Source organism: Coregonus lavaretus (genome assembly GCF_964263955.1).
Source record: "Coregonus lavaretus genome assembly, chromosome: 22".
NCBI lineage: Eukaryota > Metazoa > Chordata > Actinopteri > Salmoniformes > Salmonidae > Coregonus > Coregonus lavaretus.
The window spans coordinates 33169445-33180745 of NC_140009.1; the positions used below are offsets into that span (position 1 = coordinate 33169445).

Sequence of the window (11301 nt, forward strand, 5' to 3'; positions counted from 1 at the left end):
ATGGCGGCTTCCTTTCCTTCTCCTTCTGCAACAAACAACAACAAATGGTACTTCACCAGAGAACAGATCGAGAATAGCCCGTCTCGCCGAGCGGGGCTTGATCCAGACAAGGAATTGTCCTACAGACAGCAAGCTGCGAACCTTCTACAGGACATGGGACAACGACTCAATGTGTATCTTTTGTCGGGGACGATTTGTGCCTGCTAGCGGCTAGCTAGCTACAAGAGGTTGAAGCCGGTTTGGCGGCATGGCTAGTTGCTAGCTAATATCTGCTATTGTGTGTATATAACGTTAGTTGGTGTTATTGTTGATACCACAATTTATTCATGTGGTTGGTTCAGACTGGACTGGGTTGTTACTAGTTAGTTAGTTGAAACTAGCGGCCCAGACGTGCGACTCGCTAGCAAGGGCCCGGCCATCATTGCGTTTGATTAGCATGGCTAACTAACGTTAGTTAGCCTAGCCAGCTAAGGTTGTGTAGGCCTTTGCAGCCTAGGCCTACGCTTCCTGTAACTTTAGAGAACAAAAGCCGAGCAGAGGGACGTTAGAGTTGTTTAGCTATTATAATTGGGGTTTTGGTGTATCAAACACTTTAATATTTTGATAAGCGCATAACGTTTTTGGCTTTGTTGGCCAAAAATTGTTAGAGCGCTGTTTTGGGCGCTAACGAGTAACGTTAAAGCTAACAATCTATTTCTCTGCTCTAGATAACGATTAGTTAACTATAGGTTAACAACACAAGTTTTCAAACCAAGCGTACGTTACCTAGCTAACTACTAGACATGGTATTGGTGAGCGGTCCAATGCTCTTAGATAAAATGTCCATGCTAATTGAGATTAAGACATTTTAGTACCTATTTTATTTGTTACGGTTGGCTTCTTTGTGGTCATTATTTGCTATCTTGTTAGCTATAGCAAACTATCTGACCCACAATGCAGTTCTAGCCGGCTAGATACATCGTTATCCTACTACGTACCACAACAGACATTGTCAACATTAGGAGTTGTTACAGCAGTACTAGATCACTCGGCTACAACCAAAACTAGTTTTGAAAATAGTTGGTAGCTGCTGTTACATAACATACGCAGTCATCAATCAAATATACTATTTATCATTTAACCCTTCAAGTAGTGAGTGTTCAATCAAATTGTATTTGCCACATGCGCCAAATACAACAGGTGTAGACATTACCGTGAAATGCTTACTTACAGCCCTTAACCAACAACGCATTAATTTTTTTATAAAAAAGTAAAATAAAACAACAAAAAAAGTGTTGAGGAAAAAAAGAGCAGAAGTAAAATAAAATAACAGTAGGGAGGCTATATACAGGGGGGTACCGGCTAGTTGACGTAGTTGAGGTAATATATATCTCACTGAGACATCAGGTCATATTATTGTTATGTTATAACCCTTAACCTGTAGTTATGCATCAGGTCCCAGCTAACAATTAATACTGCCATTGTGTATATGCACCGATTCTACATGATCCAGTCATTCACCAGGTTCCACAGAAATGTAAGTACTTTGCACACACTGACAGCCTTATTTGCAAAATGTTGTATCTTGTATAGTTTGAAATAAACAATGTGTAAAATGCGTAGCACTATCAGGACAGCATTTTTTGATTCAATTTGTCCAATTTTTCCCCGTAGGTCATAGCTCCAGCAACACTATTCCTGGCTGCAAAGGTTGAGGAGCAGCCCCGCAAGTTGGAGCATGTTATCAAGGTGACCCATGCATGCCTCAACCCTCAGGACCCATCACCAGATGTCCGCAGTGATGTAAGTCTCCATGGTCTGGCCACTCCACTTTGAACTCACTCTGGCACTTGCATTGTGCTCCACAAACTGATTTGGGTATGTTTATTAGGGCCGGGATGATACCAGTATCACTATACTTGTTGGTATCGTGGCAAGGAAACAAAACACTAAGCATATTTCACTTCTTTAGGAAAACAGCCCTAATGTTGGAAACAAACCTGTTGTCATCCAGAGTCTAATTTATTTATTTGACAAGCTATAGCACACTACTTTATATACAGCAGATTTTTAAAGGGTCTGCTTCGTGTTTTCTTTTTTGTCATGAAAAAAATATTGCAATACTGGTATAGTCACAGCCATTGGGTGTTCTGAGGCGGTTGTACCTAGGCTTGGGCGGTATACCGTATACCAGGGTATTTAGAAATAGCCACGGGATGGTTTTTCAATACCATTAACTATTTATTGGAAGTTTTTTTTTGCAATACTTTAGGAGATAAAGTAGATTGCGTTCTTTATTTCACCTGTCACATATTTTTTCATTATGAAGCTTACCCGTAGTCTCCAGTCACGTGGTGTTTGTTTACAAGCACACGAGACTAGAGCCTTGTGAGTCAGTCACTGTTGTGCAGCATGCACCAGGTGATCTAGTTACAGTATGGAATTCACAACTATTAAGTTAACTGTCTAAAATGTGCTAAAAATGCTCTGCAGTTGTGCATTTGGTGTGCTAATTTAGTGGTTAGCTTCTTCCAAAATCAAGTTTAGCTTGTTAACAGAAGAGAATCCCGTCCTGGATTAAGATCCTTGCTGTCTTATATTTGTTCTGTGCGTGCAACAAACTGCGAGTAGCTTTTAGTAGTTTTTGAGTTACTTGTATAACTTTATGAACTGGGACGTATGTCCTGATAATAGTTTAGGTCAGACACTGTATAAAATATTCACAATGTGCTCGTAAGCATTTAGTTAGCTTTGGGATTTTACTTGGGTTTCCGGGAGGACATTTTTTATTTACCAGACATTTGAGAAATTTACCGGACATCCATATGCATTGGGTGCGTAACGCATTAAGGTGTCCACCCACGGTGCTCAAAATCACATTTAGATTATTGTAATTCTTCTTAAAAGAATAGAAATGAGCCTGTAAAGATGTAATAAAGTAGAATGATGTTCATTGCCCGTTGTCTTCATCCCTGCTATAAATCAAAACTCAAAAATAAATAAACATTTAACCTAGAAGAACAAGTCGCCTACACAGCAATAAAATACCACTTAAAAATATAATATTTGTATAATATAATTTGGAAACGACCTGTCCAATAGGCTGTTCGTATGAACATTTGAATTAATAAATAACAAAACACAAATACAATCTCGGCCTCTAATTTAATTTAGCCTAGGCATGAACATTTTAATTAGGTCTAATAAATAACAAAACATGGCTGTCTACGAACATCAGGGCCAGCCCGTCCCACTCCTCATTCTCACTGCGATTCAGCACCACAACAGTGGAAAGAGGCCACTCTTTGTGGCCACAAAATTGAGAAATTGTAAAACTGATGTTGGACAATCAAATGAACACATTTCGTTAAGGCTGGTTCATTGAGAGAGCTTATTTTACAATACTCCTGTGACACGAGCTCCGCTCTATGGATTTATGAAGCACTTGTTTCCAAATGTCAAATGATATCTCACTCTTTTTACAGTTATACTGGATGATAATAAATGGTGTGTTTATTGTAATTTGAACTATAGTGGGGTTGTCATGTGATGTACGTGGCTTATTGATAACTCTGTTTCTTACTATAGGCAGTTGGCTGCCTAGTGATTGCAACATTGTAACTCTCCGATGTGAATATTTCGGCAACAATATTTTGTTTCCAAGTGCTACTGAATAAGCTCAACTGAAATGCACCAATTGCGCATGATACACATCCTTACTCTAGTCTATCAATCCATTCCAAATCATTATACTATACATGACACAGGGGCGGCATATGTTGATCTTGACAAGGGCGCCAGCAGAACTGCTAAGACCGGGCCTGACGAACACAATTTGCCTCCAATATACAGTGCATTCGGAAAGTATTCAGACACCTTCCCCTTTTCCACATTTTGTTATGTTCCAGCCTTATTCTAAAATGGATTAAATAAATGTTTTTCCTCATCAATCTACACACAATACCCAATAATGACAAAGTGAAAACAGGTTTTTAGAAATGTTTGCTAATTTATTAAAAACATTGATCATCCTTGAGATGTTTCTACAACTTGATTGGAGTCCACCTGTGGCAAATTCAATTGATTGGCCATGATTTGGAAAGGCACACACCTGTCTATCAAAGTGAGCCGCTGCTGTTGGGAAGTCAAAACTGTCCCAACTCTTATGAGCAGCTTGCAATGCACATCAGCCTCGTTACTTTGTCCTCGGGAAGGCGCGATCTTGAGGCTGTCTTTACTCTGTTTTGGAGAAAGAAACCCCTCTCGGCGGGCATACTGGATACTGGAAAGGGGGATAATCAACACAATCTTTGCCAATTTTGCCCAGTCGGGGTATACTTCGCTGAAGTCCCTTATGAGGACCTGACGTCTTTTGCGGGAGTAAAAATAGAAACAACACTAATTTCCAAGCTGCTTGAAGATTTATTAGCCTGTGAAGTATATTTATTAGGCTATGAAGTATATTTGCCTTTGAAGTTGGAGCACTTCGACTGGTAGTTCCATCAATGGATTATTTTCTCCTCTCGCACAAAAGCTGTCATTTACCGGCTAACCTCCTCGTAACCTTCGGATTAGAGGCTCAGTGGGGTTTGTGTTCAGTGCGGGGATTACAGAATATCCCGGTAGGGCACAAGGTCTGTCTGAAGGTATGGCACAAGGTCTGTCTGAAGGTATGACAATCTAGATACCGCCCAAGCCTAATTGTACCTCCTTGAAGGTAAGACTGCGTAAAGGGAAGGCAAGAGGGTGAGTGAGACATAAGGGTGAGAGAGAATGCCTCCTAGTGAGTAATGCCTGTCTCCTGCCTGTCCTCTCAACCTCAGGCTTACCTGCAACAAGCCCAAGACCTGGTCATTCTTGAGAGCATTATACTCCAGACCCTGGGTAAGTTGGGATGGAAAAATGAATGGGGTCTTTGATTTCATCCCAAACTAGAGATGTGCTGCTTGCTGACATTATTAACCATCTTTGTTCTTGTCCACAGAGTTTTGAGTAGCAGTCCATTCTATTGGAAGTCCACACATCACCTAGTCCTCTATGCTCACTATCACTACTGTCTTGCATTTTTGGTTCCCTACTTTTGTCTTCATATGAAGTTTATATTGTAGCACTTTCTCTTCACATTTTCCTCATGATTTTAAGCCATTCATTTGATTCAAGTAATTGTGGTGCAGGTTGTGGTGATGGAGGATATTTAGGTTCTAATCATATTAGAGAGCAAGTGAATTTAGTACAGTATTGATAGAATTGGGATTGCCTGCTAAAATGGCCATTCACCACCTATGACCTTTGTCTCAATGAATGGCTTAAATGTAAATGTGAAACTTTTTTTATTCTCTACTCACTCATTCACATTTGTCTTATACAGGGCCTGTCATCTGAAGATCTAAAGCAGTGCATTCATTCACTATTTAATATAGTTTCATAAAACAAGTACATTGGTTTTCCGGGAATGATTTATATTAACGCTCAGTGAGAGTACTGAAATATCCAATAAATTCAGTACCTATTGAGTAAAAATTTGTATTTTGCATTAGCAGCCTCAAATTCTCATAAAGACGATTCGAAATTGTCACTCATGGAACCTTTTTTCTGTCTCCCCTCTGCCCTATTCATTACAGCCTTTGAAATCACCATTGACCACCCACATACTCATGTTGTCAAGTGCACCCAGCTAGTAAGAGGTAAGCATCAACAAAGTCCCTTTGTAGGCTACTGGTGAAGTTTCCAAACCCTAGTAGTACTTTTACAATGACATAAATGGTTCTCGCTTAGTTAAAGGTATTATTTATGAATATTTTAATCAAATGTTTTTAATGCCAGTATATTGAACGCAGCAGGTTTTAATTGTATTTTCTTGTTTCTCGTGTTGTTGTTCCAGCGAGTAAGGATTTGGCCCAGACATCATACTTCATGGCTACCAACAGGTATGCTGTTCACTCTGCTGTGTTCAACTTTGCGCTTTTAATTTCAATTCAATATAACATTATTCAATAAAAATTAAATGCAACATTGTCTGATCTGCCTGTATTTGAATGAAATGACCACCCATCTAAGAGGTGCACGGTCCTCTTCATTATATTCTGAAACTGAATCTGTTTCTTCTCCCCCCTCTTGTTTTTTCCCTGTTTTCCCTGGATTTTCCTTTGGCTGGTTTATCTTGGACCCAACCTGGTGTGTAGTCTACACCTGACCACATTCTGCCTGCAGCACAGCCCGCCCATTGTGGCCTGCGTTTGCATCCATCTGGCCTGCAAGTGGTCCAACTGGGAGATCCCTGTCTCCACAGACAGCAAGCACTGGTGGGAGTATGTGGACAATACTGTCACCCTCGAGCTGCTGGATGGTAAGTTTGACTGAATTTCATTATGCATGTTTGTGCAGGTGTTGGTTAGATTGTATTGTAATGAACTGAATTGCAGAGCCCTTTGTAATACTTTGTTCCGTAGAGCTCACCCACGAGTTCCTGCAGATCTTGGAGAAGACACCAAGCCGATTAAAACGTATTCGCAACTGGAAAGTAAGTCGTACTTTGTAACATACTTGCGCTCATTTTATATATTTTCATAGCTCCATTTCTTTCAGGTCGCCCTCGCAAAAGGGTCTTTCCTGACTTAAAGGTAGCTCCATCATTGCCTAACTCCGTGACTTCTTGTCCCAGGCGGCAGGTCAGACAGTGAAGGGAGGGAAGTCCAAGGTGCCAGAGGACGGGGATCAGACAGATGGCATGATGAGCATGGTCTCCATGTCGTCGTCTGAGATCACGCTGGGCGGCCTGATGAGCCTCTCCAACCCCTCTTCTTCTTCCTCCTCCATGGCTCCCATACTACTGGAGCTCAAGTCGACCCTCGGCAGTGGCTCCGACCAGCCCAGCCACGCTGAGCTGCACGCCCCGGCCAAGGTGTCACTGAGCGAGTACCGGGCCAAGCACGCTGACGTCCTGGCTGCTCAGAAGAGGAAGCTGGAGAACATGGAGGCCAGCGTGAAGAAGGAGTACGCCACGGCAGCCCAGGCTCTGATAGGCCAGCAGCAGAGGAAGGAGAAGCACCACCGTGACCAGCAGCAATCCAGCTCCCACCATTCCAGCTCAGCCTCCTCTGGCCTCAGCAGCCCCTCGCCCATCATCCTCAAGATCCCCCTGGAAAAGGAGAGGGGTGAGCGCAGCTCCCTGAAGATGCACCTCCCTCTGGGGTCTGGGGGAGGCGGGGGGCACAGTGGAGGAGGGAACAGAGGAGCAGGAGGAGAAAAGGACATCAAAGTTAGAATCCGGGTGCCTGAGAAAGTACGAAGTGGAGGCTCGGGAGAGGAGGGGGGCAAGAGTAGGGAGGGAAAGCACAGAGAACGCTCCAACCACCATCATCATCACCACCACCATCATTCATTGTCGTCTTTGAGCGGTGCTTCTGTCTCTTCATCCTCGTCACATAAACACTCAGCCAGTGCTGTAGGAGGAAGCAGCAGCAAAAAAGCCTCCAGTGACTCTGCTAGAATGAGCTCCTCTTCTTCCTCTGCGTCTCGAAAGAGGACAAATTCCACGGAGTCCCAGGGCTCCCACCCCTCCAAAGTCTCTAAGTCCTCCAGGAACTCAGCCCACCAACTGCCTGCTCTTTTAGCTGCCTCTGGAGCACACTCCCTGGGGGCGCACCCCACTGACATCCTCCCCTCCCTGGGTCTCCCCTCCCTCCACCAGGGAAACTACTCTCACGCCAAGGGGGACAAGCCGGACACTAACGGACACAATGCAGGGGTTGGCAGCCAGTCGAATGAGTACCAGGACACGTTTGAGATGCTGAACTCTTTACTGAGTGCTCAGGGGGTCCAGCCTGCCCAGCCTCCCATGTTTGATTGCCGGTCTCAGTACGGGGAGTACAGATACAGTGGAGGGTCTAGGGGGGGGTCTCGACCGCCACCTCTGCCTGCTGAACCTCCACCTCCGCTACCCCCTCTACCCAAATGAAGAGGTGAATTAATGACAGTGTATCTGTAGACACATCATCCAACCATGTTACATAAGATATTTGCTCTGTGAATTTTTTGTCCCTTTTATGTGTTTGTATGGATCATGTTTTGTGGTTTTCAACTTGACAGCAAAGAAATGTACTAATACATACTTTTCAGTGATGTGCTGAAGTTTCTCCCTCATTACATCATATCCAATACATCTGTGGGGCAATAACAGGAGGTGTGAAAGAAAAGCTTGCAAAAATATGAAACGAACTAAATTATTTATTCACAATGTAAATACTTTTTTGGGATGTTATTCAGTTTGGAACTCAAAATCAAATGGAATGGAATGGCGGGCATAATATTTGAGCCATGGCTGTTTTAAAAGAAAGTCAAACATTACATGTTTTGAATGCATAGTAGAGGAAATTTTAAAGTCTTGCTAACGATTAGTCTTTTTCAGAATGTTTTTGAAATATACTATTTATTATTAGTATTGAATGCTTTTGAGGAAGTTTTCTTTCTTTACCAACTGCCTCCCCGGCCCTTTCTGCTGTGTCCTGTTAAACTGAAGGATAGTTGAGTGCTCCTTAAACAGGCCTATTTGAGAATTCATGTCTTCAAAGCCATCGTTTTCAAAAAATTTGTTTGTTTCAAAATACTGTAGTCATTGAAGCATAGTTATTTTTATTTTTTTGTGTTTTAGTTTTGTAATCTGCATTATTTGGTAAACAATTGTTATATATTAATAATGTAAATTGGTGAAAGTGGACTCAAATATTTTTTACATTTTGTTAAGAAAGAGGTTGCAAAAAATCCTGTAAATTGATACAAGCTGTATTTTAGTTCCTAGATTTTTATGTGTTGCAGTCATTGTTTTAAATGGTTGTAAAATGTTAATACTCAAATAATTACACTAACATTCAGAGTTTATACTACAGTACATGCACTACATGGCCAAAAGTATGTGACACCCATTCAAATTTGTGGATTTGTCTAATTCAGCCATACCTGTTGCTGATAGGTGTATAAAATAGAGCACACAGACATGCAATCTCCATAAACAAACATTGGCAGTAGAATGGCCCGTACTGAAGAGCTCAGTGACTTTCAACGTGGCACCGTCATAGGATGCCACCTTTCCAATAAGTCAGTTTGTCAAATATCTGCCCTGCTAGAGCTGCCCTGGTCAACTGTAAGTGCTGCTATTGTGAAGTGGAAACATCTAGGAGCAACAACTGCTCAGCTGTGAAGTGGTAGGCCACACAAGCTAACAGAACTGTAGTGCTGAAGTGCGTAAAATTGTCTGTCCTCGGTTGCAACACTTACTACCAAGTTCCAAACTGCCTTGAAGCAATGTTAGCACAGTGTTCGTCGGGAGTTTCATGAACTGGGTTTCCATGGCCGAGCAGCCGCACCCAAGCCTAAGATCACCATGCGCAATGCCAATTGTCGGTTGGAGTGGTGTAAAACTCGCCGCCATTGGACTCTGGAGCAGTGGAAACGCATTCTCTGGAGTGATGAATCAGGCTTCACCATCTGGCAGTCCAACAGTGAATCTGGGTTTGGTGGATGCCCAAATGCATAGTGCCAACTGTAAAGTTTGTTGGGGAGCAATAATGGTCTGGGGCTGTTTTTCATGGTTTTGGCTAGGCCCCTTAGTTCCAGTGAAGGGAAATCGTAACGCCACAGCATAAAATTACATTCTAGACAATTCTGTGCTTCCAACATTGTGGCAACAGTTTGGGGAAGGCCCTTTCCTGTTTCAGCACGGCAATGCCCCCGTGTACAAAGCGAGGCCCATACATAAATGTTTTTTTAAAGATCAGTGTGGAAGAACTTGACTGGCCTGCACAGAGCCCTGACCTCAACCCCCATCGAACACCTTTAGGATGAATTGGAAGGCTGACTGGAAGCCAGGCCTAATCGCCCAACATCAGTGCTCGACCTCACTAATGCTCTTGTGGCTGAATGGAAGCAGGTCCCTGAAGCAATGTAACAACATCTAGTGGAAAGCCTTCCCAGAAGAGTGGAGGCTGTTATAGCAGGAAAGGGGGAACCAACTCCATATTAATGCCCATGATTTTGGAATGAGATGTTTGATGAGCAGGTGTCCACATACTTTTGGCCATGTAGTGTATCTACATATTCATATACAAACCACAGCAGTGTCAATCATTTTGATAATGGACTGATTTTGTATTTTTGTGTGTTTTGAACAGAATTAAGTGTTACTTCCACTACTGTTTTAACGATAACTGATGTCTTCACTCATTTGAATGAAATTGAAATTTCCTTTTTGGGAGATTTTAGTAAGGTGCATAATCTTTTGTCCATATTATTTAGATAATACAGCAGTTTTTTCTGGTTTCACTCCACACTATGATTGTTTGTGGCAATTAAACATGCTTAACTGAGAGATTAGAGGATTTAACATAAGAAAATCTCTGGTACCACTGTGTCAACCATAACTGTCAGGATTTAATTTCTGTGACTTGTTCAATTAAGATATAATAATTATCGTCCCATTCATGTCCAAATATGCTGTTTTTCATGTTCATAAACTGGTATTCTCGCATTAAATCATGTTTTGGGAATCATGTTTAAGAATGTGTGATAGTGGAAATGAAGTGGGCTGTAACTTAGCTCTGCCATGTTTCAGGCATTTTTATCAGAACTCTCTCGGTCCAATAAGATGCCAATGGACAGATTTATTTTTTGGAGATCATGTAACAAAGCTGTAGCATACTGATTTGATCATGTGGTGTTCCTGCTGTTTTGGTTTTGTATATAAAGGAAAGAGTTGTCATTATTCTGGGGGCTGTTTTCTATTACTTTAACCGACGCATGAAGGGAATACATTTCTGCTGTTTCCTAGGCTACCTAAAATGGCCTAAGTCTGCCCAGTTTCTACAGTACTTGAGTCCAACCATTGATTTTTGTCACTCAGGTAAGCCTTTATGATGATATATAAAGAGAAACATGGATATGCTTCAAAATGCACTGAAACGTTATCCCATCAGGATTGTCTAACAAACATTGCTTTTTTATTGTTAAAAACTGAGGAAATTATAACTTGTATTACTAGGAGCATTATGCTTCCATTTTGTTTTGTATTATATAAGATACCCATTAGTACTAAATTAAGCTAAGAATCAATGGATTTGGACTGATACATGGATGACTGTATGCGATATGTCTTGTGCGAGTGCTTGTTGAACATGAATGACCACAAAATGAAGCTGAAATTATGAAAATAGATGGAAGACACTCATGCAACCAAATGCAAAATCACATTGCTACTCCTCTGTACTTCATTAACTGCTCAAAAGTTGTATCTGTTTGTACTTATTGTCACGTCTTAATGTTTCAGTTGTA

General features: G+C 41.7%; 1 protein-coding gene across 2 annotated transcripts; it reads left to right on the plus strand.

The window, feature by feature from the left end:
• Positions 1-10735, plus strand: LOC311150307 (cyclin-T1-like; the record flags this gene model as incomplete). 2 transcript variants are annotated; one of them, XM_084187711.1, is made up of 9 exons in its annotated part: positions 1-173; positions 1435-1516; positions 1654-1782; positions 4803-4863; positions 5601-5663; positions 5861-5906; positions 6162-6325; positions 6429-6499; positions 6641-10735. In XM_084187711.1, 9 exons carry the CDS (start codon positions 1-3, stop codon positions 7934-7936), a joined length of 2085 nt encoding a protein of 694 aa, XP_084043837.1. In that variant the 3' UTR covers positions 7937-10735. The 2 variants fall into 2 exon arrangements, with proteins under 2 accessions (XP_084043837.1, XP_084043836.1); XM_084187710.1 differs by having other exon boundaries at positions 5601-5662; positions 5851-5906.
• Positions 10736-11301: the final 566 nt, after the last annotated feature.